The sequence below is a fragment of the Lemur catta genome, chromosome 22 (genome assembly GCF_020740605.2).
Source record: "Lemur catta isolate mLemCat1 chromosome 22, mLemCat1.pri, whole genome shotgun sequence".
In the NCBI taxonomy this organism is placed as follows: domain Eukaryota; kingdom Metazoa; phylum Chordata; class Mammalia; order Primates; family Lemuridae; genus Lemur; species Lemur catta.
Genome location: NC_059149.1, coordinates 31376963 through 31403276, shown reverse-complemented (window position 1 = coordinate 31403276; position 26314 = coordinate 31376963). Strand labels below are relative to the sequence as shown.

At 43.7% G+C, this 26314-nt stretch overlaps 1 protein-coding gene and 1 long non-coding RNA gene across 3 annotated transcripts in view; one reads left to right on the top strand and one right to left on the bottom strand.

The window, feature by feature from the left end:
• Nucleotides 1-792: 792 nt before the first annotated feature.
• On the bottom strand, nt 793-3450 carry LOC123626387 (laminin subunit alpha-5-like). Of its 2 annotated transcripts, XM_045535310.1 has the most exons (5): nt 2798-3450; nt 2539-2712; nt 2287-2381; nt 1183-1483; nt 793-831 (listed from the first exon to the last, which is right to left on the bottom strand). In XM_045535310.1, exons 2-4 carry the CDS (start codon nt 2695-2697, stop codon nt 1462-1464), a joined length of 276 nt encoding a protein of 91 aa, XP_045391266.1. In that variant the 5' UTR covers nt 2698-2712; nt 2798-3450; the 3' UTR covers nt 793-831; nt 1183-1461. The 2 variants fall into 2 exon arrangements, with proteins under 2 accessions (XP_045391266.1, XP_045391265.1); XM_045535309.1 differs by lacking the exon at nt 2287-2381.
• Nucleotides 3451-4891: 1441 nt separating this feature from the next.
• Nucleotides 4892-26314, top strand: part of LOC123626698 — a 26588-nt gene continuing 5165 nt past the window's right edge. The window contains exon 1 of the long non-coding RNA XR_006730971.1: nt 4892-5278. This is a non-coding gene — a long non-coding RNA (uncharacterized LOC123626698). The remainder of the gene's footprint in view (nt 5279-26314) is intronic.

The following is a 26314-nucleotide window of genomic DNA, read 5'->3' as shown; positions in this document are numbered from 1 at the left end:
TCTAGGATTTCCTATGTACCCTAAATTCCTTGGGGCAGTGACCTACTCACCAGGGCTCATGTTGTAATGTCCCAGGCTCCCTAAATCCCTGGAGGGACTGGCCTGCACACGAGGACTCATCTGTGAAATGTCCCAGGTCACTAAATTCCTGGTCAGAATGATCCAGAGACCAGGGCACACCTGTGGGATGTCCCAGGTTCCCTAAATCCTTGGGGGTACCTGTATACAGACAGGGCTCATCTCTAGGCTGCTAAGTTTCTCTAAATCTCTTGGGGGCACTGGCCTAAGGACCACGGCTCATCTGTGGGCTGGACCAGGTTCCCTAAATCACTGGGGGTACCTCTATACAGACCAGGGCTCATCTCTAGGCTGTTGAAGTTCCCTAAATCTCCTGGGGGCACTGGCCTAAGGACCACAGCTCATCTGTGGGCTGTCCCAGGTTCCCTAAATCCCTGGGGGGACTGGTCTACAGACCAGGGCTCATCTATGCGAAGTATCAGGTTTCCTAAATCACCTTGGTGGAACTGGGACACTGAGGGACAGTCTCAGAAACAGTTCCAGAAAAAGAAAACTGGAACCGAAGGGAAAGACACATTTTTCTCCCAGTTGGGGATGGTGGTGAAGTGGGCCTGGTAGATTGGACTGTCAGGGAGAAAGGTGTATTTCCTGATTTGGGGTTAACAGTGATGACCTGGGAGCATGTCGCTGCTGCAAAACACATGGTAAAACACACGGGAGTACTTACCGTGAAGTAGCAGACCTCACATAGCAATGACGCTGGAGACTCTGAAGGTGGGATACAGAGGACTTTGCGCTGCGATGGCACATTGCCTGGAAGGATGAAATTCCCGTAAGGAAACTACATTTATGAACAACCACCTGAACACCCTACCAGTAAAACAGAGATGACAACGAACTCCCTTACAGAGGCTGAGCCAGACCCACGTCCGGCTCAGAGTCTGATACCCCATTAGGGTGCAGAGGCCACCGCGTGGACGTCACACCCGTGGGCACCACGTCCTGGGCGTGGGGAACCTCAGTGTCGTGACAACTGTGGGTTCCCCATTTCCAAATGTCCACACGGAGCCCCTCCCGGGTCTCTGAGGACTGGCCGCCCCTCAGCAGGCGGCTGCAGACAGGAAGGCAGTGCCCGTGGGGCTCTGACAGGAAGGTTGAACTCACCCTCGGGGCCTCACGTCTGAGTGAGGACAAGGAGGTCGCACTCGCTTCGGGTCTGAGGCCTGGCCAGCAAGCGGCAGATGGCTCGTACTGGGAACGCTAACATGGCGGCACTGCGTCCTCTCATGCCACCTGCAACGCCGCATGCAAAGCCGCGGGGCATGACGGGCGCTCCGCCCCCTGCCAGCCCACACAGGCCCTGCAGCCCTCGGTGCTCATGGGGGGGGCACGGTGGAGAGCACTCCCTCCTGGCCTTGCTGGAGAGCCAGTTAAAATCCGAGTTCAGCGTCTTCGGAGCCAGGATCTGGAAATTCAAACTCAGATGGGCTCACTGTCCTGTGTCTTTCAGAAAAATGGGGAGGCCCCTGGGAGGGGCCTGTGCTGAAAGGGCCCCACCTAAGAGGGGTCTCACCTGGGAGGGGGATCACCTTTAAGAGTCTCATCAGAAAGGGGCCTTATGTAAAAGAGGCCTCTGCTGAAAGGACCCTCAGCTGGAAGGGCCTCACCTAAAGCGGACTCACCTGACAGAGACCTGCACTGAAAGTGTTCTCAGGTGAGTGGGTCTCACCTGAGAGGAGCCTCACCTGGGGGGGTCCTCAGCTGAAAGGGCCTCACCTGTAAGGGGCCTCTTCTCTTCTCAGAGATCCCTCACCTGAGAGGCCCCTCAGCTGAAAGGGCTTCAGCTGAAAAGGGTCTCGGCTGAGAGCGTCCCTCAGCTGAAAAGGACATCACCTGACAGGGTCCCCAACTGAGAGGGGCCTCACCTGGGAAGGGCCGCAGCTTAAAAGGGCCTCAACTGAGAGGTGTTACACCTGAAAGGGGCCCTCAGCTGTGAGTGCCTCAGCTGACGTAGCTACTGAGAGGACCTCACCTGAGCAGGCCTCACTGAGAGGCCTCACCTAAAGGAGCCTCATCGGAGAGGTGACTCACCTGAAAGCGGCCAAAGTTGAAGGGGCCTTACCTGAAAAGGACTGAAAGGGGCCTCACCTGACAGGGCCTCAGCTGGAGGGACCTAGCTGACAGGGCCTCACCTGAAAAGGACTTCACCTGAGGGGGCCCCAGCTGAGAGCAGCCTCACCTGGGGGGACCTGAGCTGTAGGGCCTCACCTGAAACGGCCTTTCCTGAGAGGGTCCGAAGGGTCCTTGACATTGCAGACATCCGCGTGGCCATGGCAGACGCAGCGGCCGCCGATGCTCATGTCCTTGGTGCCGTAATAATACTGCACTGCAGGCCCCTGAGCGCCAGGGCCCAGGCTCACTCACCCGCGTCCCAGGGCCTCAGGTCCCGGCTGCCCCTCAGAGCCGGCTCCTCCCCCGTCTACCAGGGGCTGCCCCACATGCTAGACAGGGTGGGCTCACCTGGTGCATGACTGTGGGGGCCCGCAGCGCCTTGCCCATGAGGTGACCCAGCAGTGTGTTGTTGGTGCGCAGGAAACGTAGGCAGATGTTGGTGGCTTTGGTGAAGTTGCGCAGCAGTGGCGAGTAGGAGTAGTTCATAGCCCCTGGGTGCCCATTCATCAGGGACACCACGATCTGCAGAAGGCGTGGACGGTGAGGCCAGGTGTGGCCGCCAGGAGCAAACTGGCAGAACCCACCACCACGCTGTCCTCGGACTCACCTCACCATTCTCCAGGGACACTATGCGTGAGTACTCAGTGGTGCAGATGGCGTCGTCATCCCACGTGACTGCGGCCCAAACCGCTCCAGGCAGCCCCTCTTGGAGGCTGCAGGAAAGGGCTGGAAAAGGAGTGCTGAGGCCACCAGAAAAGCCCACAGGCCCAGAGGCGGGGCCCCTGGGCTCCTTGACTTCCCTGAGCCTGACCACCTGGAAGGCTGCCTCTTGGACCGGTCACCTGAGCCTGAGCCCGGCCACCTCATCTTGAGGTGGGAATGCTGCGCCCTCAACGGGTCACCCAGCCAAGGCTCCACCAGCCAGTAGGACTTGGGGAAGAGGTCACTGAACCCTGCTGAGGGAGGAGCTCCTGCCCCGCCGGCCACGCTGGACGTGCACAGCTGCACCAGCTCACCACCCACACCCCTGCACCCCTCTCCCTGGGACATGTCTAGAGAGCAGGTGTCTCCCGCTCCCCTTGGAGGACTGTCTTCATGTCCTTCCTTGGGGCAGTTCCCCACTGCCTGTCAGAGAACTGCCCCTCGTCCACTCTCGGGCCAGGGAATTTTGGGGGACACATGACTAGGCCACCAAACTGGAGCATCCCCATCCTGCCAACCTGACCCATCAGGGTGGCAGGTGGCCAAAGGCAGCCGGTGAGTGAGTTCCAGGACCCAGCTCTCCTGACACAGGCAGCTGAGCTGGGAGGAAGCCAGCTGGGAGCCACCAGAGACCTGTGTCACCACCACAGGGAGCTGTCAAACATGAAGGCAGCACAGAGGGAGCCAAGAGATGGCACCGAGATTCCTGCCACCACCAGACCCTGGGCCTAGCTGTACTGAAAGTCGGGGGTGACCTGATGAATTCCCCTTTGCCTCTCGGTCCTCACACAGATGATCCTGACCCACACAGGGGTTGGGCATGAGGGCCGGGCTGGTGACCGAGACCTCAAGAAGCCATGGTCACAGCAGCCCTGCTGCCCAAGTTTGCAAAGTTGATAAGCACATAGGCCACGTGGAAAACCTGTGGGGACCGAGGGTGTCAAGGTGCCCCTGCCAATCGGGAGGGCCACAGCAGGTGATGCAAGACACAGGTGCCCCACAGGGGCATATGTGGATTTGCCTGCCAGGGACAGAAGGACCCAGGGGACAGGCCTGCACTGTGGACAGTGATGAAGATAGTTACCAGCCCTCTGAGAAACCCCCTCCCGAGCCTGGGGTGCGTTGGCCGGAAGCTCGGGGTCACACTGATCCTTCAGGCTCTGTGGCTGCAGACAGGGCTCACTGGGGGAGGTCCCAGGCAGTAGGCCTGGCCAAGGTGGAGACACAAGCACATTCCAGTGTCCCCACAGCATGATGTCTGGCCAGGACAGGTGGCCAGACAGTGTCCCCACCACCAAGCAAGTCCAGCCCCCAGAACATCTGACAGTCAGTGCCGTCCCAGGACAGGCTCTGTCCTGTCACCCACTGACTGGCCCCCAGCCACTGAGTCCCGGGCCAGGTGGAATGAAGCAAGTTGGGACCCAGTGCTGCCATCAGAGCCCTGGGGGCAGACAGACTGGCAAATGGGCCCTTCTAGTGCTGAGCCAAGCTGGGAGGCATCACTAGCCCAGGACTGGGGGCTGCAGCTTCCCTGTGGCCCTGGGCTCATAGGATAGCCCTGGCCCAGGGCAAAGGGAAACTGTTCCTCAAGATGCACCTGGAACCCCCAGGCCCTGCCCAAGGGGCCTGGGCCACCTCTCCTGCTTTCTCCCCACGTCGGCCCTGCCTGATCCCAGGGAGGTGCCCATAGCCTTATTTCTCATTGTTCTAGCTGGAGGACCACATCTTGGGCCATCTCCTATGCCTGTGCCTGGGGCTTAGTAGGGCCGTTCCTCAGCACAGCCTTCATAGGGCACTTTGGACACTGCCTCCAGGAAGCCCTCCCTGACTGCAGCCCATCCACCCTGCCCTCGGCCCTGGGCATCCCCTCGCTGGCACTAAGTATAGGTGCACGTGCCCACTGATGACGACAGCAAGACGTCTTAGCCGAAACGTCTTCCTTCCAAACTCCTGGGAGAAAGGACAAGAGGGAAAATATGCGAGCATTATAAAAGTATGCCTATCGCTGATACTTTCTTAAACCACAGGTGTGCGGGGTCTCCTCCCGTTAGATGTCAGATGCAGACTGACTGACTGATAGACAACCTACTTGGAACGCAAATTTGCGGTGCTCTTGCCAAATTGGCAAGGGCTGGTCCTGTTCTTGTTGAGGTGCTGTTTGCCTGTGCACGGAACGGGAGTGCAGCACCTGTCTGCAATTCCTCCTGAGGAGGGATTAAAAAGATGCTAAAACCAGGTGGCCGGTTTTGAGGCTGCAGAACCAGCAGCGCTGGGACCGCGGAGCCGGCTGCCCCTCGGCGGGCGTGCGGACGGAGGGCGCGTGCGGCTGCGCGGGAACGCGCTGAAGCGGCTGCGGGCAGCGCGCGGGAGCCGGGACGGAGCGGAGGTAGGAGCCGCGCGGGGCTCCGGCGGGCACAGCCCGGCCGGGCGGCAGGGACGGGCGGCCCGCGGGGACGCCAACTTTCCCGGCGACGGCGCCGAACTTCCCGCCTGGCCGCGGCCGCGGCTCGCGAGGACACACAGGAAGTGCGGGCGGGCGGCCAACATGGCGCCCCCCCGGCGCCGGCTCAGGCCCCAGAGGCCCCGGGCGGCGGGAACCGGCGGCTCCGGAGGGAGGGCTGGGCGCTGCGGCGGCGGAGCCGCAGGATAACGGTGGGGAAAGCTCGGCGGCGCGGGGCGGAGGCCCGGGAGGACGGCGCGGGGCCTGGTCGGGCTGGGAAGCCGCGGAGTCGCGTGAGCATGTCCGCCGGGCCCCAAGCCGCCCGCCCGGCCAGGCCTTGGACCGTGCGCGGTGGGGCCGGCGGCAGCGCGGGCCCGGCGTGTGGACGGCGGAGAGGAGAGGACGCTGCGCGGTCTCCGGGCGCCGTGGGCGGTGGGAGCCGCGGCGCAGGGTCGCGCCGAGGCCAGGCGGGGGTCCGTGCGTGTCCGGGGGGCTGCGGGCGACCCCGGGAGCGAGGCCGCCGCTGCCTCAACGGGTTCTCGCGGGCCTCCGGGACTGTCCCGTGGGGTCCGCCGCCCTCCTCCCGCCGGAGCTTTGGGGAGAAGCTGCCGGGCCGCGCTGGGATGAGGGGGCTCCTTGGGGGTGGCCGGGCCGCGAACTGTCCTTTGCTCTGCCCTCCCTCGCGCTTTTCTTCAGAGCCAGGCTGTGGAGGCGCTTTGCGGTGTGTGCACAGCACCTGGTGTTTTACACGGCGTCCTATGCGGGGTTGTATGTGGTGTGTACTCAGAGTCATGCTGTGTGTACACGGCATCCTTGTCCTTAAGCTGTGTATGCAGTACCGAGTGTCATATAGGGTACTACATAGTACCCAGTGCCATATACAGTGTGTTCATAGTACCTAGTGTTCTGTACTGTGTGTACACACTGTCCTTGTCACGCTGTGTATGCAAGCGCTACCGGTTGTCTCATACAGTGCATACGAAGTACTTGGTGTCATATACAACAGTGTATACATAGTCCCGCATGTCATACATGGTGTGTAGGGAGTATTCTCGTCACTTATGCTGTGCATACGGTACTCAGTGTCATAAATAGAGTATATACATAGTACTTGGTATCATGGGGTATGTACATAGTACCAAGTGTCATATAACGTGTAGATGGTATCCCTGTCATGCTGAGTACGCAGTATACAATGTATCATGTATAGCATATACATAGGACTGCTGTGTATGCAGTATCTTTGTCATGCTGGGTACACACTACTCTATGTCATGTACATGATATACATAGCATCTGGCATCACATACAATGTGTACAGAGTACTTGGTGTTATATACAGTGTGTACACAGTATCCTTGTCACTTTTGCTGTGTACCCAGTTCCCATTGTCATATACGGTGTGTATGCAGGACCCACTATCATATACATTGTATATGTAATAACTGTTGTCATATATGGTGTGTACAGTATCCTTGTCACTTCTGCTGTGTACCCAGTGTACATAACCAGTGTTATATACAGTGTATGTGCAGCACCTGGTGTTCTATGCTGTATACATAGAGTACCAGTGTGCATGCAGTATCTAGTGTCATATACAGTGTGTATGCGGTACCTGATGCTCTATGCAGTGTGTACAAGGTACCCTGCTGTCATGTACAGTATGTATGCAGTACTCAGTGTCATACAGTGTGTACCTAGCACAGTACCTGGTGTCACATATAGTGTGTCTGTAGTACCTGATGTCATATTTGGTGTGTACGTAGTATCCTTGTCACATAAGCTGTGTACCCAGCACCCACTGTCAAATGCAATGTGTACACAGTCCCCAGTGTCCTATCCAGAGTATGTAGTACCCTATGTCATACAAAGTGTAAACATTGTCCCTGGTAATACGGATGTTTGTGAGGTTGGAAGTGATGCCCAGGTGGCCCCCTCAAGGAGCGGGCATCCTACAGGCAGGCTGGGTTTTTAGGAAGGTCCTGGGTCTTTGCTCTGCCTCACTGTGGCATTCTGCACCCCACAGTCGCTGTGTCTCATGAGGCAAGAGAATTCTTAAAAATAATCTAATTTGTTTGTCCACAGGCAGAAAATTAATGTTTACTTGTTTACTTTTAAACTGAGAAGCAGAGTAGTATCAGCTTACTATTTAATGGAACGTTTAAACTTTTCAGATTTTGAGGTCATTGGTTCTAATTAATGGTTTGAAGTTATCAGAGAGAGAATGTTGGTTGTACTTTAAAAGTTTAAAGGTTTGAGTGCTTTCTGGTAGGCAAGGTCATATTTGTAATTCTTCTGAATGTCTGATTTGTACATGCAGGAGAAAAAATATGATTTTCTGTACAGGTATATTATTTTACTTGTCTTTGACTAATTGATGCACATTACATTACAGTCATTATTTTTGGTTGACTCATCTTTATAAGATGAACAGGATACAGAATCAGATCAGAAGATATAGTTTGTAATTATGACAGAATCAAAATATTTTTCTTATTTAAGTATGAGATTAAGAGGATTTCTGTATTTTACAATGTCTTTGTTTTCTGTAGAAATTGCTGATGTGAAAACTGAATCTCCCTTTTACATTCTCTAAATTGGGCACCTTATTTTTGCAATTACCATTTGTGAGGTATTTAAATAAGCATACATGTCCTTCCAGCTTTACAAAGAAAAACCAATTAAAATGTTAAAATTTAGCTTTTTAGTTCATACTAAACATTCCTAGGATGTGGTTATGTTGGTGCTTTGAATAGATATCATCTTGCATGCTTCAGTAAATGACACATGTTTGTTTGAACTCTTACCCTTTTGTAACCCCCCTTTTTTCTTTTTAGGGTTGTTCAGATAATGTATAATACGGGCATTCATACCCTTTGGCATACCTTAATTGAGACACTAATTGGAGCGAACTAAGAATTTTAACATTTGTAATAGAAGTATGAAATGCTGCTCTAACTTGCTTACTTAAAGCCCTAATGCTCTGATGTCAGATTGTCTTTATCTTCCTTGTCCTTCAATTGAATTCTACACAGAGACCATCATTACATTTAAGCAAAGAGGCTGTGTCTTAAAAAAAAAAAAAAAGTGGAGAAAATAGTCTTATCCTTGATAGTTAAAAACTTTTCACTGTTTGCAAACCTTAACTTGGATTTACTATTTAATTTTTTTTACAGGGTGATACGGGTTTTTTTGTTCATTTGGCTTTTTTTTTTTTTTCCTTTGTCATTAGAGGTAGCATGGCAAAATGATGAAGAGCACAGACTTTGAGACACAACAGCTCAGGTTTGAATCTCTCCTCTGTCCTTTACTAGCACAGTGAGCTTGGGCAAATCACTTTAACTTGCCATGCCTTGTCTCAGTTTCCTTATATGAAAAACAAGGGGGATAGTAATTGCAGCAAACTCATAGGGTTATTGTGAAGATTAGATGAGGTACCATTTTTAAAGCACCTGAAACAGTGCCTGGCTCATAATGAGCACAGCAAAGATAGGTAAACACAAGTTGAGCTCCTTCTTACAATACATTATTTTCAAGTTGATTTAGGAAACACAGATCCTCAACCTGTAGTCTCAATGAAGGTATTTCCGTACTGTGTTCTGATATAGGCTGTTTTGTGTTCCCAGTGACAGTCTAACCTTAAGAATTCTTTCTAAATTTATTTGTTTTTTCTTCATTCTACTAGGAGAAGGAACATGTGTAATGCATGGCCGTCACTATTTTTTAAAAGCTGCCAGTGTAAAAGTTGCCTATTAGGAATGGTAGTTTTAGTATTTGGAGCTCAAGTACCATGTACCTTAGGTTTTGAAACCTCATGTGCCCAAAGCATGGATTTAAATGAAATTCATAAATAACCTAAAACCTCATTCATCATTGATTTTGACTGTTGTTTCCTATGATAGAAGTTAGACAGTTTCTGTGTTTAGTTTGCTTTGTTTCTGCTTTGCTTTTCCCAGTGTGCTCTTATTATTTTTTTATAAGTCATATTAAGAATAGAAGGAAGAAGAAAATGGACTGTCACATACATAGAAGGTACTCAAAGTGGTTTATGAGTCAAATCTAATTCAGGAAAATAGTAATTAAACTAGTGTGGAAAGGGATGAGATCTGAAATTATGGTATGACATATTCACATACGATATGCCTTGTCTTATTAATTTGTATTTAACTCTTATGACATACATCTGAATCTCTGCTTTTGCACAGTAGTTATCGCAGAATGTTGGAAAATAAGCATTCCTTACACTCCTGAGGGCTTGTTTACCTGAAGCAATTTTAATGTTTTTTATCATTACTCAATCTTTGACGAATAATACAAATATCTGAAATACGCATTGTGAGAGTTCTTATTTTAACCATTAGTTTTAAATTGATATTTCCCTCCACGTCTGTCACCCTATCTGTAATTGTTTCAGGTTGTATATTTTATATTTGTTTGAAACAGACTTTTTGAATAAAGAAAATCTTTGTCACCTCTTCATTTGATCATCCTTAATCCCTTACCAACATTTTTACTAGGAATTTTCACAAGAAGTAAAAAGTAACTGATTTGAGTTCAGTGTCTACCTGTATCTGTCACGTAATAACTTTGAGTTAGTTACTTGCAGTACCACTGTCACGTTTCAAAACAAGTATGAATCTGCTTTGGTGCAGAGACTCTGTGCAGAGGTTGCACTGCAGGTTATCAGTGTTTTGCCCCCCAGTAGTCTTGGTTTTTGAAATGTTTTGGTGTCTACAATTTTATAACACAGATGAGTTATAATGATATATATTAATATCATGTATTGTCCATCTACTGTATGTCAGCCACTGTGCAATTATTTACATACATTATCTCACTTAAAACCCTTATGTATTATCATCTTAAAAGCATAGCAGTCCTCCTTTAAGTTATGGAAGGTTCATCTCCTTGTAGCACACCCCTCATCCCCTCCCATTGTATGACAAACAGAAAAACACACACGCAGAAGAGAAGTGGGTGAATCAGATGTTTTGAGAGAGAATGTGATCCATGTCACATGAAAGTTTGAGAATCCCTGGAATAAGAGGTAAATGATAGAAATGAAGATAATGGGAGGGACATAAGACTCTAAATCTAAATACTCAATAAAATAGTCTTTTTGAGTAATCACGGCTTAACTTTAATTTTTAAAACATATACAGAAATGAATTATTGCTTTAAAGAAAGAGCTTATGTGTGTGTAGGTACCTGCTGTTATGTTTTTTCTGTAGGAAATTCATAAAAAGTTATTTAGTTTGTATTGTGAAAATGCTATATAAGCTTTAATATCAAAATTAGTTACAAATGGAAAGAAATAGTCTATAAAATAAAAATTATTTGGAATTTTTTTTAGTATTTGTATAATCCATTGCATATTTTAGGAGGGAAATTTAGCAAATTATATATTTAACTCAATTCAACAAATTATTTAGATATTTAGTTAATCTTTTTTGTATATTTTCTATTTCAGAGTAGTATTCTGATTTTTAACTCAGGTTTCTTTTAAGGGAAATTTAGCATCTTGGAATGTATTTTCACAATTAAGGTGCAGGGTAAGATCTTTTAAATGTGTTTGATCAGATAGCAGTAGAAATACCCTTATGTGCAAACACTGAGGTAATTTATTCACACTATTAAGTCATTGGAAAGTTACGTTTGCACTGGGTATGTGGCAGATTGCACTTAAAGTTGGTAACATCAGCAATTGTCCAGAGTGTTTGCTCCATAAATGGCTAAAAGTTTGTCTTTATGTAAAATTAAAAAGAGAAATGATGAGGGTAATAGAATACTGTTGCATCAGAGTTTTAAAGGAGTCATATAGACTCTTATCTATATGTTCTTCAGAGATGAGAGTGATATATTTCCAGATCACATTATCTTATACATTAGTTGGAAAATGTGTAGCTGAAAACTTGTACACAAAGTTTTATTTTTTAAACTGAATAATAAGTATAGTAGGTAAGCTAGTTTTATTTTAAATAAATGCTTTTATAGTTCAAGTTGCTTCATAATTAAATCTGTTTCATAAAATCACATTAAAAATTGCATTTTTGTACAAGTAGAATATATGCAATTTTAATGTCTTAACTTCATTTATTAATACATTGTTATTGATTGGAACTCTGCTATGTGCCATACACTTGCTAGGTGCTGAGGTGAACAAGATAAGAGAGTTCTTGCCATTGCAGAGTTTATAGTTCAGAGTAACACAATTACTGAAGGAAGCACAATAAAGTGTAACAGAAGAGAGTAAGTCCACGGTACTGTGGAACAGAATCTGAAGTAAGATACATTGTATTTGAGTTAAGATTATTTGTGAGGTGTTACCACTGATGATTTAAAATTTATTCTAATTTGTAACTTTGAGATTTTACCGTATTAACCACCTGCGGGTTTTTAAAAGCAACTTTCTTCTTTTTTTTTTTTTTTTTTTGAGAGAGAGTCTCACTCTGTTGCCCTGGCTACAGTGTTCTGGCATCAGCCTGGCTCACAGCAACCTGAAACTCCTGGGCTCAAGCAAACCTACTGCTTTAGCCTCCCGAGGAGGTGGGGCTACAGGCATGCGCCACCATGCCCAGCTAATTTTTTCTATATATTTTTAGTTATCCAGATCATTTCTTTCTATTTTTAGTAGATCCGGGGTCTTGCTCTTGCTCAGGGTGGTCTCGAACTCCTGACCTCTAGCATTCCATCTATCTCAGCCTCCCAGAGTGCTAGGATTACAGGCATGAGCCACCACTCCAAGCCTAAAAGCAACTTTCTCATGTTAATTTTTTACAGTACTCTGTTAAAAAGTAGACCTGTATTAAATATCAAACATATGTTCTCCAGATATTATCTGAGCATTTAAGTGAAACATAGACCCATTTAAAAGTTTTAGTGCTTTTTTTTCCAGTTTGGTCAGCTTGTATGTTAAATAAATTTAAAATATAATTCAAAGAATGTAGGATCTTCTTTCTTAGTTTAAGCATTTATCATATGGATGTAAAAGCAAGATATACAAATATTTTTCAATGGATTTCTGTTGAGAGTTTGTCACATTCTCATAAGTGGAATTAAAAATACTATTTAAAAAAATTCAGTTAGATACTATGGTTTATAGCAAGAGAATCTGACTTATATACATTTTAATTTGACCATGCACATTAGATCACTTTGCAAGTCCACTTTGCAAGCAGTTTCTAGCAAGCTAAGTTTTATCACAAACAGTGCCTGTGGCACTACCATCTTTTTTTAAAGATGTCCATCATTGAGCATCTTCCATACTAGGCAATGTATATTTTCCATTTAGTCTTCACAACAGCATCATGAAGGGAATGTTGTTACAACGATTTTACAATAAGGGAAGAGACACAGTTAAATTGCTGGTACCCAAGTTCACACAGACATAATCAAATTGGTTTCAATCCACGTGTATGATGGTTACCAAACCTGAAGTATGTTATGCTAGTCTGTCTCCCTAAAACCCCTCAAGCTCTTGGGTCTTTGTACTGATATGCCTTCATCTTCCCGATGTATCTTTGTAAGTCTGCAAAAGTATGTGTAATATTAACAAACTGTAAAAACTATGCTCATTCTACCTACAAAAGCAGAAGGTGGAAAGGCAGGGATATTAGCAAACTCCTGGTAATCAAAACATTCCATATATAAAATTCTGGTTAATTCCAATTTCACTGGTGATGATAGCTGGCAATCTAAGAATAAGTGTGGATAATTGGCTCATTTTCTTGCTGTCACTATGGTAGCTCACGTTATAAAGATAACTTGAGGCAGGAGCAGTGGAGGTGGGGAGACCTATGATCTTTATTTTAATACTTATGTAATGGAGAAAAATGTTAGAAAACACTTGGAATTAACTCCAACATTAAAGCATTCTTGTCTTCAAAGGGGAAGTCATTGTCTTGAGGAATCTTTTAACATACCTTCTACTGGATAAATTCAATTTAGATTGAAATAGCTAATTTCTTGAAAGCTGCAGTAAATGCTAAGGCTTCAGAATTCCATTAGGTATGCACTGTCATCTAAAATAAAATACCCTTTCATGAGAAGCATGTGGTGAAGAGAGTAACAGACCAAGTGAGTTATAGCATCCACAGATCCAGAGCATCCTGACAGCCATCAATAGCAATGTTCCAGTGGGTTATTAAATGATTTTCTCATATTTGATAGCTATGGAAAGATTTTTTAAAAGAAATTTTTTAACAAAGGCCAAGTATAGAGAAGCTCTCTCAACTTGAAAACTATTATGAATTTTTTACTTTTCTCTTTTTGTAGATTCTTGATTTACTTGCTTATTGTTTGTTTTTTCTATCTCAAAAGTGCGTCTGAAAAATGCTGTTTGAGAGAGCAAGTCCTTAATTTTCAATTGAATTTTGACATGGGGCACTTCCCCAATTAATATAAAATATGCCTATTTTAACTGCCCAGTCAAAAAATAAGAATAATTTATTTGGGGTTTCCATTGATGGCAAATTTAATAGGTTTTGGGAGGAGGTATATTTACCATTAGAGATGTTGTCTTTTTAAATTATAGACTATAATGTATTCTACTGGATAAATTCAATTTAGACTATAAAGTCTAAAGTAATTTTTTTCTACTGTACTTATAATTTATCATTTCTCTTATATGTTTGGAAATACCAAGTTTAATATCACTTAATATCAACATACCTGAAATGTTTCTTTTGAAATACCTACTTATTTACCACTCTTCACATACATGTTCTACACAATCTTAAGAAGCCTCTTACTGGTGATTAATATTCATGTTGGTTTGTTTCAGGCAAGAAACTGCCATTTGAATCATTTGAAAGTTAAATGTTATTTTTTTTAAGGACTATTCAAATAAAGCTAGTTTTAGTCCTAGTTACTGTTTTTTTTCTTTCTTTTTTTTTTTTTTGAGACAGAGTCTCACTTTGTTGCCCAGGCTAGAGTGAGTGCCCTGGCATCAGCCTAGCTCACAGCAACTTCAAACTCCTGGGCTTAAGCGATCCTACTGCCTCAGCCTCCTGAGTAGCTGGGACTACAGGCATGTGCCACCATGCCCGGCTAATTTTTTTCTATATATATTTTTAGTTGTCCACATAATTTTTATTTCTATTTTTAGTAGAGACGGGGTCTCGCTCAGGCTGGTCTCAAACTCCTGACCTTGAGCAATCCACCCACCTCGGCCTCCCAGAGGGCTAGGATTACAGGTGTGAGCCACCACACCTGGCCAGTCCCAGTTACTTTCAAGTGACTTAAAAGCCAAACGACCAGCAGTCTAACATAAAGTTGGACTTTCTCTTGGTTCATCTGCATTTTTAGACAAATGCTGATTAAAAATGTACTATTGTAAGCCTTAGTTACAGTAGTAGTTGTACCATATTGTTTTAAATGAATTCTTTGGAATTTTAGGTGACAGTGCTACACAAGTCACATTACGAAGAAACAATATTTAGCACGCTGGTTCTCAATCATGAGTGAGCATCTAAAATTGCTTTTTAAATTTTGTTTTATAAAAACATTAAACCAGAATCTCTGGGGATGGATCTAAGCTCTAAGTTTTAAAAGTTACACTTTTTTAAATGTTTCACATTTCAAATTTTTTATTTTTCTAAGTGGTATTCAGGCTTTCTTTTTAAATATTTCTTTTTGGAATAAATTATAGAAGATGGTGTACCCTGAGACCTTTAGCTCTAAATCTCAGAAATTCTCTTTCAAGAATTAAATCAATTAAGTTTCCTAGGGAAAAAAAGATGATAATCAAAACAACCTGGGGGGGAAAAACACAACCTGAAAAATAAGTGCATCCTGGAAGAAAGCCTTAAGTCTTTTCAGATTCCTCGGAAATGCTACTGTGTTGCTAGGTAAGATGGATAGCAAAGGTACCATTGACTGATGTTCCCTGATGGGCTCAGATATAGCTATAATCACAGGTAAATACGTACCATATCTCGAGGTAGGTAATATTCAGGAGATAGGCTGACATCCAGTTTGAATGTCTGGGCATTCCAGTAATTGGACTGAAAAGCAGCAGTGTGGTGTTCCTGCCCCTTCTGCCTCAGTGCTCTGGATTCCTCGTAATCCTGTACGAAAATCAGAAAAGCTTGGAAGCCTTTCCCTAGGGCAGTCAGACCAGCCGTCTTGGGGTCACATCTGCAGTCCATGATGAGACAACCTCAGAAAGTCTTCCAGGCTCTGCCCTGCTCTCTGGCTAGCCCCTTCTTTTCCCTGGCCTTTATCTGGGTTTCAGATGATTCTTCCTGTCCCTTCAGATTGGGGGTGGCATTTCCACCTACAGGTTGTTCAGCGGGTATGGCCATCCAGAGGAGGAGACTCAAAGTCTTTCAGCTGAGCTCTAGAAGATTATGACTTACTTCCTTTGCCCTGGGAAGAAGTCCTTGAACTGCAAGACTTACTGTGGCTTCAGCCACTACTGGACAATATCTGTGTTCACTCCTCACTGACTGTACTTCTCACACAAACATTTTGAGGCTTTATAGTGATCCTAGGACCTAGGCAGTTGTGATAATTTCCACAGGTTTCTTTAATTCCTCTTTAATATAGGTTCATAATTCTCCACCAGTTTCACAAGTCAAGGTGCATGGCAGATGGGTTTTAAAGGAAGAGGGACATCTGGGAAGTGACAGGGAAGCCTCCCTGGGCCTGGTACTATTGACAGGGTGTTCAGCAGAGTCTGGTCCATGTTCTTTATTTGCTTCTCCCACTGCATGACATGGCCCTTCCCCAGGGGGCTGGATTCCCAGTGGTGTTAGTGTTCTGTCTTCTCAGTTTGCCTCGGGGATAACACACAAAATTCTGTGTTTTTAAAGTGTGTTCAAATTTTCTAAATACACATAATTTTCCCAGTTTCAGATTATCAGATACAGTCAAGAATTATATTCTTAATTGCTGCTGTTAGAATTGCATTTCAAAGAATGTTTTTATAAGATTTGATCTTGGACAGAGTAGAAAATGTTAGGTGGCTGTACTATTGTGAGTCAGTATTCTTAAGTAGGTACCATTTCATAGAATTATCCTAAATAATGTAAATAATAGCAAAGGAAAAGAATCTGAAGTATGAAAATAATTGGCTTTGAAAAATCTGAATTCTCTGAAAAAAGGCTAAACTGAAAATTGGCCACTTCAGTCTCTGGTCTCTGTCTCTGCAACTGAGTCCTCAGGCTCCTTTTGGATTCTCTGTCCCTGCACTGTGGCCTGAGAACTGCTTCAAGGCAGTAAACTGGTTATTATTTTACAAATATACTTTACATTTGGAAGAGCAACACACTAGTAAAGTATAACTAAATATATTCAATTACCTTACATTTTAAATATTTGTACTCTACATTCTGGGTATGTTTTAGTGTATATGGGGATGGATTTTATACTTTATCAAGCCTTGCACTTTAACTAGACATTATATCACTTAGGAGAAGGGCACTTTATTGTGAGAAAGGACAAAAGCTGAAACAGTCTAACGAAGTGCATTGTTTTCACTCTTCTTTCTCTTCCTTTTTTATGGAACCCTGCTCCTTAGCTGATGTAATGGTCACTAGTTACCTTGCCCATCCTATCTTCAAAGATAGTGAAGGGGAAATTTGAGAAATGTCATTGTGAGTGAAGGAAATAGTTTGCCAGAATTCACCCAAAGTTAGCCTGAAAGCGTTACATGACTGGCCCAGCACCATCTTGGCAGGTTTGAGTGATTAGCCATGCCTCAGGCTGTGAATAGTAACAGTAACAATGATGAAAACTTTCCTAGAGGGTGGGGGAAAGTCTCAAAGGAAGGGGAGACACATGGGAAAATCAGGAATCATTGAAAATTCTTTGTAAATTGATAATTTTAAATAGAAGCTACAAAAATAATCTTCTGCTGACTCCGCACTCGAACAAAGTGACATGTAAATTGGCTCCAGTGACTTTTTTCTTTAAATATACAGTTCAGTGGTTTCTAGTATATTTACAAGGTTTTGCAGCTGTTACTAGTATCTGATTTTAGAACATTTTCACTGCCCCCTAAAGAAACCCCAGGTGCAATATCAGTCGTCTCCCATTCTCTTCTCACCCCAGCCCCTGGCACTCACTATTCTACTATCTGTCTCTGGATTTGTCTATTCTGGACATTTCATATGTGTGAAATCATATAATATAGGGCCTTTTGTGTCTGGTTTCTTTTACTTAGAACGTTTTCAAGGTTCATCCATGTTGTAGCATGTATCACTATTTCATTCCTTTTTATGACTGAATAATGTTTCATTGTGTCAATAATATTCCATCAGATGTAAGACATTTTGTTTATCCACTCATCAGTTGATGGACATTTGAATAATAATGCTGTGAATATACATGTACCTGTTTCTGTGTGGACATATATTTTCAGTTCTTTTGGGCATATATATAGAAGTGGAATTGCTGTGGTCACGTGGCAACTCTATTTTCTTTTTGAGGAATTGCTGAACTGCTTTTGAAAGCAGCTGTACCATTTTACATTCCTACCAGCAATGTATGAGAATACCAGTTTCTCCTCATCTTTGTCAGCACTTGTTATTGTCCGGATTTCCTGACTACAGCTATCCTGGTGGTTGGGAATGGCATCTCATTGTGATTTTCATTTGCATTTCTCTAATGACTAATGATGTTTAGCATCCTTGTGCTTATTGGCAATTTGTTGATCTTCTTTGAATAAATGTCTGTTCACATCGTTTGTCCATGTTTTAGTTGGGTTGTCTTTATATTGAATTGTAAAAACCTTTTATGTGTTTTGAGTAGAAGTCTTTTATCAGATGTAGGATTTGCAGGTCTTTTTGACCATTCTGTGGCTGTCACTTTCTTGATGGTGTCCTTTGAAGCACAGAAGTTTTTAATATTGACGTAGTCCATTTTATCCATTAATATTTTTTCTTTGGTTGCCTTTTGACATGATATGATCCCTTTTTTCTAGTTTGTTTGCATTCCACTGTGTAGATACCTTGCACTGTATTCCACCAGTTCCTTGTGGATTCACTATTGCAAATACTGCTATAAGACATGAATGTGTATGTATATCATTTTGTGATTTTGCCAGTGGGATTGCTGGGTCAAAGAGAAAATGCATATGTAATTTTGGTGATTATTGCCACATTCCCCTCCATAAAGATTGGGACATTTTCTGTTCCCACCACTGCTGTATGAGAATCCCTGTTTATAGTTTTGCTAGTCTGATAGGTATTAAGTAAAAATGCTATATTAGATGTAGTTTAGAAATTGATCTTCTCAAAGAGAAATTGTCTTTCCATAACTTGACCTTTTGTGTTGTGTTTTCTGTTTGTCCGTATCTTTTGCTCATTTTTTTCATTGGGTTTTTGGGGCTTTTTCTGAAATTTTAGAGGTTTCTTTCTTTTTTTTTTTTTTTAACATACCAAGGATATTAACCTTTAATTCATAATTTAATTTGCAAAAATTTCTTTTACTTTTACCTATCCCATTTGTCATGTATATTTTTATACATGACATATTTTATACATCCCCTTGTTTATGGTGTATTTTGGACATGTAAAAGGTTTTAATTTTGCTTGTTTGTTTTCAGGTTTTGTGGGGGTTTTTTGTGTTTTTCTGTGCATGTGGTGGTAGTCCCATTTTTCAGCCTTTCGCTTGCTTTGTTTCTGGATTTTGAGTTATAGGAAAGGGTGAGGCAGGAGGATCTCTTGAGGTCAGGAGTTTAAGACTAGCTTCAGCCACATAGCAAGACCCTGTCTCTATAAAAAATAGAAAAATTATCTGGGTGGGGTGGCATGTGCCTGTAGTCTAAGCTACTTAACAGGCTAAGGCAGGAGGATGGCTTCAGCCCAGGAGTTTGAGGTTGCAGTGAGCTATGATGATGTCACTACACTCTAGCTCAGGCAAGAGTGCAAGACCCTGTTTCCAAAAAAAAACAAAACAAAACAAAACTGGAGTCTGTCTTCTCAAGCCCTGCTGCTGCTTTATCAATTAAATTTATTAAATCCTTTGTTGTCATTTAAATGATATTCACTGTATCTTCACAAGGAGTAGATTCTATTGCAAGAAACCACTTTCTTTGCTCATTCATAAGAAGCAACTTCTCATGTGTTAAAGTTTTATCCTGTGATTGTGGCAATTGAGTCACATCTTCATCTTCCACTTTTTTTTTTCTTTAATTTAGAAGGCATTCTCCATGATTTTCTAGCTTCCAGGTTGCTACTGAGAAATCTGATGCCAGTTTGTTTTATGACCTCTCCTGTCACCCACCCTGCCGAGCCTTTCACCTCCTCTTCTTACCACCAGTGTTTGACTTTCCAGGTGGATGTGCTTTGCGCTTCCTTCCATTCATATGCTGGGCATTTCATGGTCTTTGTCCATTTGCAGATGCCTATTTTTCATTGGTAGGTGCTTTTCTTTTTTCTTTTTTTTTTTTTTTTTTTGAGACAGAGTCTCATTCTGTTGCCCGGGCTAGAGTGAGTGCCGTGGCGTCAGCCTAGCTCACAGCAACCTCAAACTCCTGGGCTTAAGCAATCCTCCTGCCTCAGCCTCCCAAGTAGCTGGGACTACAGGCATGCGCCACCATGCCCGGCTAATTTTTTTTTTGTATATATATTTTTAGTTGGCCAGATAATTTTTTATTTCTATTTTTAGTAGAGACGGGGTCTCACTCAGGCTGGTCTCGAACTCCTGACCTCGAGCGATCCACCCGCCTCGGTCTCCCAGAGGGCTAGGATTACAGGCATGAGCCACCGCGCCCGGCCGGTAGGTGCTTTTCTTGAATAATTTTTCCCGTTTTCATTCTGTAACTTTTGTTATTCAGATATTGTATCACAAAGTTTTTTTCTCTTATCTCCTATTTGTGCATTTCTTGTCTTTTGTTTCTACTTTGTGCAAGATTGCCTCAACTTTATTTTCTAACCCTTTAACTGAATTTGTTTATCATATTTTAAAGTTTTTTGAATATTTCTATTTAGAGTATCCTATTTATGGTTTATAGGTGCGATTCCATTTATTACTTTTCCATGATATCAATTATATGTATTCTCTGTTTGCTCCATGTGGCCTCTTTCTCTCTTTTGTGGAGAAGCTGGTCTCAAATGTCTGGTGATTCCTGGCTGTCTGTTTGTATTTATGAGTGAGACATTGGGAAGCTAATTGGACATTCTTTGTGTGGGTTTTACTGTTGGGATGTCAGGTGGTCAGATGGCTTTTTCTTTAGGTTCCTTCAAATGTCAGTGTCTGAAAATTCTTTCTCTGGGATCATTTAACTTCTCCAGAAAGGTACTGTTTGGTCTCTTGTCTGAGCCTGAGATCAGGCATCTGGAATTTGGTGGTAGAAAGGCACTTTACCTGTTCATGATTCATTAGGTAGCTTTTCCCTTAAAAGCCCCCCGATGCCCATCCCACCCACTCCAGCTTAAAATCCCCGCCTTGCTCGCCTATCGAAATAGTATTAAGCCCAATCTGCCCACAGTCTGCCTTCAATCCTGCATGGCCTGATCTCAGTACAGCTCTCCACCTCCTTCATACTGATTCTCTTTATTCACCACACTCCCGCCACTGTCCTTTCTCAGTTATGTCTTTGCATGTGTTTTCCCCTTGGTGTGTCTAGCTCTTTTTCATCATTTAAGTTTTACTTCATTTATGATCTCCTTAACTTTCTATGATAGGCAGGATTGGTTAGGTTGTGCTCTGAAACAAGCAACCTCAAACCTCAGTGGTTCAAAAAAATGGGTCATGCTCATGCTACCCATCCATCATGGGTTAGTGGGAGCTCTGCCTCGAATGGTCCTCATTCTGGTAGGAGACTGACAGCAGCCACCATCGGGGCGTTGCCATTGCCCATGGTATATAGAAAAAGCATAGCAAATCAGAGTAAGATTCATGAAGCTTCAAATGCCAAGTGTCATAAATCACTCTTTTAGGGTTGTGGGGAAGTGTGACAACCCAAATAGGTGGCCAGGCAAAGATCTCAATCAGTGGAGGGTTATGAAGCCAAAGTTCAAGCACAAACCACAGAAGCATCTGTGACCTGTGCTATCTGAAGAGGGATTTGGAAACTCAGTATTTAAAGAGTGAGGACATATAGAAAGAAAAAAGGGGAGAGGGTGGGCCGTGATGCAAATGGTGACATTCTTGTGTTAGTGCCAGGAAATCTGCATTTTACACAAGATTAGGTAAATGTTTGAAGAGAAAAGGGAGTAAAGGAAGAATCGGTTATGCAGATGTCCCTGGGTAGCTGGAAGAAAAAATGGTCTTGTCTCTGTTCTGCACTTGGGAAGATAAACTTGTAATCCACATTATTAGTGTGGAATCAAAGTGGACTTTAGTTTTAGGAGCTAGAGTTAGCCTGCAGACCCAGAAGTTACAATTTGCATGTCCTCATTGATGGGAGGCCAGCAAACAGTGTTCTTATGGGATGCCTGAAGCCTTTTACCTTTCGGTGGCAATCTGGCCGGTAGTGTTAGTAACAGCTGTTCATTTGCAAGAGGGTGTTGCATGACTCAGCATCTGGGCTTGACCTTCCCTTTTGGCATAAGGAGTTGGAGGGTCTTGAGGTTTTGATTTTCCTTTACAAGTGCAATACTGCTGGTGCTTAGGACAACTAGAAGTATTTAGTGAACAACACTGATGACCGACCACCACAGCAACCTTGACCACCCAAACTAAAGTGGCCCTCCCCATTGCCTGCTGTTTTTTTCCTTTTCTTTTCTTTTTTTCACAGCACTTGTCACTATCTGAAATCATCTTTTTGTTTTCACATTTATTGTCTGTTCCCCCAATACCCTCAAATATTAACAGTAAGCCATATAAGTGTAGGAACCTTTCTGAATCATTCACCACTATATCCTGAGTTCCTAGAGCAGTGCTTAGCAAATAGTAGGTGCTCAAAAACATTGCATGAATGATTCTAGGTTAATTTTTGAAATAAGCAAAATCTTACACTTCCCACTAACGGGAATACGCACTTTAATAGAACTGGGCCCTTTTCCTATTTTCTTTAATGTCCATTAAACAAAATTAGGTGTGCTTTTGATATGAATTGCTATAGACAACTGAGAGTAATTTTCTTTGATAGTAATAGAGTTAATTTTTAAGTATTCAAAAACATTTTAGGAAAAGTCGTTAGAAATGACCATCATTAATCAATACAAACCAGAAAGTTATCACAAAAATACAATGTATTATGCTTATAATTCCATAAACTTCCAATTGCAGTATTGATTTAGATCACTGGTAAAAAACTTTGCTGGCCCAACAACGTGGAGTGCAAAATGATGCAAAATTAGTAGTATTCTCTAACAGCAAATATTTTCAGCTCTTAGCTATATTTTTATGAGAATACTTGTTTATCTTTGCTGAATAGGGAGATATTTATGTTATATTTAATCATAATTTTACATGACAAGATATAAAAAAAAAAACGCCTTTTAACCTCCTTCTAGTTCTTTCTGTCCCTGCAGAAATGAATAGTCACTAATAATTATTACTCCCTTTTGCTTGTAAATGACATTCTTCCTTATGAAAGAGTTTTTCCTTCCTGTGAATAAAGAATTTTTTACATTTTGAAATTTTAGCTTTATATATTTATAGGCTGCTTTCTATTAGAAGTGTAAAATATTAGGGTTTTTAATGGGGGAAGTTGGTAATTTAATATTTGTTAGGTTTGCACACATAACCCACTTTGGATAAAACCAAAATAATTTATAGCAAGTAGAGGAACTAACAGCCTAGGTTTCATAATGTAGTTCTAAAATTTTTAGATCAAAGTGATATACTCACCTTTTTAACGTAGTAAATTGTTGATAAGCTATTACAATTCAAATCTCTTCCATAATTTATGATTTTTTGCAGACTTCCATTTTTATAAAGAAATGTGTAGACAGCAAAACTGTGCTTTAGGTCATTTTTGTATGTGATAGTATTTTTGACATGTTCAGAATGCAAAAATTTGGCTCAAACCTGTAATCTTTGCACTCTGGGAGGCTGAGGTGGGAGAATTGTTTGAGGCCAGGAGTTCAAGACCATCCTGAGAAAGAGTGAGATGCTGTCTCTTCCAAAAATAGAAAAATTAGCCAGGTGTAGTGGTACACGCCTGTAATCCCAGCGACTCAGGAGGCTGAGGCAGGAGAATCGCTGGAGCCCAGTAGTCTGAGGTTGCAGTGGGCTGTGATGACACCACTGTACACTGGCCCAGGCCACAGAGTGAGACTCTGTTTCAAAAAAAAAAAAAGAAAGAAAGCAAAAACTTCAATTATACAATTTGCACCCAAAATTTCTGTTTATATAGATTTATTTGCTTCCCCAGGATACAGTGTTGTACAGTGTTTTGGAATTATTAAATTCAGACTTTTCCATGTTAAGCTATGGATCCCATGCTGAATGGTGTAGGGTCTCTGTCCCACAGAATGTAAAGAAAGTGTCAAAACTAACTCTTATGGGAACTGTGCTGTGCTCTGGCAGGTACAGTGCGGGTTGTATAGGTACATAGGACATTTTTATGCATCAAATACTTAGGCTAACAGAGAAGCCCTTTATAGTTCCCCACTTTTTATGATTAAGCAGGAGAAAATTGAATACTTTCTTTTCACTATTCTTTTATATTGATTTCAATAATTTTATGGCATATTCCTGAATTTCTATTTAGGAGAAGATAATTATTTTCCTTAGGATTCTTTTTTTTTTTTTTTTTTTTTTTGAGACAGAGTCTCGCTGCGTTGCCCGGGCTAGAGCGAGTGCCGTGGCGTCAGCCTAGCTCACAGCAACCTCAGACTCCTAGGCTTAAGCGATCCTCCTGCCTCAGCCTCCCCAGTAGCTGGGACTACAGGCATGCGCCACCATGCCCGGCTAATTTTTTTTCTATTTTTTTTCTATATATATTTTTTAGTTGTCCATATAATTTGTTTCTATTTTTAGTAGAGACGGGGTCTCGCTCTTGCTGAGGCTGGTCTCGAACTCCTGACCTCGAGCAATCCACCCGCCTCGGCCTCCCAGAGTGCTAGGATTACAGGCATGAGCCACCGTGCTGGCCTAGCTGTTTTAGATACTTTTACAGTATGCCCCAAACTTCATTGTATTCACCTCACTTGGATTTGTCTTTCCCTTGTGTTCTTTGTAATGCTCTACTTGGGCTTTTTTTTTTTTTTTATTACCTGTGAGGAATTTAATGTAAACTACAAGTAGGAGCCTGTGGCAATCTCAAGCTTTAAAATATGGAATACATGTACAGTGTGACACCAGTAGGTAAACTTAGGGCCCCCATTCGCTGGAGCCAGGCCCACGTGGAAAGTGTGTGGTAGGAGCGAAGAACAGAGTGGCAACTGCTTAGTCCCACCGGATCCTCGCTCGTCTTCAGGAAGGAAACTCCGCTGTGGGGAGGCCACATCCCGGGCCAGCCAGTTGAAATCGTCAGCGTCGTTCCAGTTATTTTTGCTCCTGTCTAAACCAGAGCCCTCAGGGTCTCTGTCCACCCCCGGGGAGGTCCAGGTGGAAGGGGCGGCCTGGGTCCCACTGTGGCTCTCCGCGTTGGCCCCGCTGACCGCCTGCGGGAAGACGCGGGAGTCTCCTGTGCCGTGATGCGGGGCTGTCGCCGGCCGCGGCCAGTACGCAGTCGCTGCGGTCCTGCAGGGACACGGGGGCGGACCCGGGGCCGCAGAGCAGCTGGCAGCCGCGGGCCTCGGGCGGCCGCAGGGCGCTGGGGTCGCCGCGGGGCTCGACCGCGCGTTACTCAGTTCGGCCAAAAGGGCTCACGCGGTGCGGCTTGTCGGCCTCCTTCTGCGAGACTCGGGACTCCAGGTGGGAGAAGCCGCAGACCCAGCTGGAGCCAAAGCCTCTCTCCTCCTCCCAGGGCCGCGGAGGGGCCAGGATGCTGCTGGTCGCCGGGGCGCCGGGAGCTGCGTCCACTTCGGTGGCGGAAGCGCCATCCCGACTCCGGTTCTTGGAAGCGAAACGCTTCTTGGGCTGCAGCTCCGGGCGCCGCTCATCCAGGGCCACCCGCAGCCGCGCCGGCGTCTCCTGTCCCCGCCACGGGCCGCAGGCGGCCAGGAACAAAACCGCGGCCTTGAAGTTTCTGCAGCCCCCGGAGCTGAGATGCCGACTCCCCGCCCTCCAGAGCCTTCCACACCGCTCGCTCCCGCGAAGGCAGCAGTGAAAAGGTCGCTCTTCTCCTCCGCCACCTCCTGGCCCTGTCGCTTTTGCTTCCCTACTTGGGCTTCTAGTGCGAATGACCCTCCCCACAGCGTACCTGTATTGCAAGGTGTATCTGCTTTGTGTGTGTTGATTCAGGCAGAGCTCACAGATCTTTGATTTTAACATTACATCTCTTTTCCTGAGGTGTGTAGCATTGCGTCATTCTTTAATCTCGATTTTAATCATTTCTAGGAATATGTGACATCACTTTTAGAGTTTTTGCCATTGGTTCCCACTGTGTTCTTCTGCTTGTTATATTCTATAAATAGTTGTGTTTCCTATTTTAATATTATTTAGACATGTTAGCTTTGCTGCTTCATATTTGATAGTTCTGAATAAATTATGTATAATTTTATACATGTGTATTTTGAAAAAACTTATAAGTTTCATTATATATTAGCTATACGTGTTTGTATTATTCCTTAGTGTTCTAGAAATTACAATATGCATGCTTAATGTACCATAGTCTCCCATGAATTAATATAATTCATTTACAATATATAATATATAACATTGTAACATAATACCACTTCACAAAAACTGTAAGACATTTGCAATAGTATAATTCTGTTTATTCCCCCTTTCCCATCTGTTTGCTGTGGTTCTCATGTATTTTACTTCTACATGTATTATAAACCTAATGACACCTACCAATTATTTTTATTTTTGCTTTAAGCAGCCAATTATCTTTTAAAGAAATTAAGAAAGGAAAAGATTGGCTCTTATATTTTTCCATATATTTACCATTTTGCAGAAGATATCTTTCTGCTTAATTTTTACTGAAGCTAGAAGTAATGTCTCGCCATCCGAATTTTCATATTGTGGACAATT

Coding starts and splice junctions, on each gene's coding strand:
- LOC123626387 (XM_045535309.1), bottom strand. CDS start 2,697: ATGAATGGGCACCCAGGGGCTATGAACTACTCCTACTCGCCACTGCTG. Junction 1,484..2,538: donor CCCCCACAGTCATGCACCAG/GTGAGCCCACCC, acceptor TTGAATTTCCAG/ATCCTGGCTCCGAAGACGCT.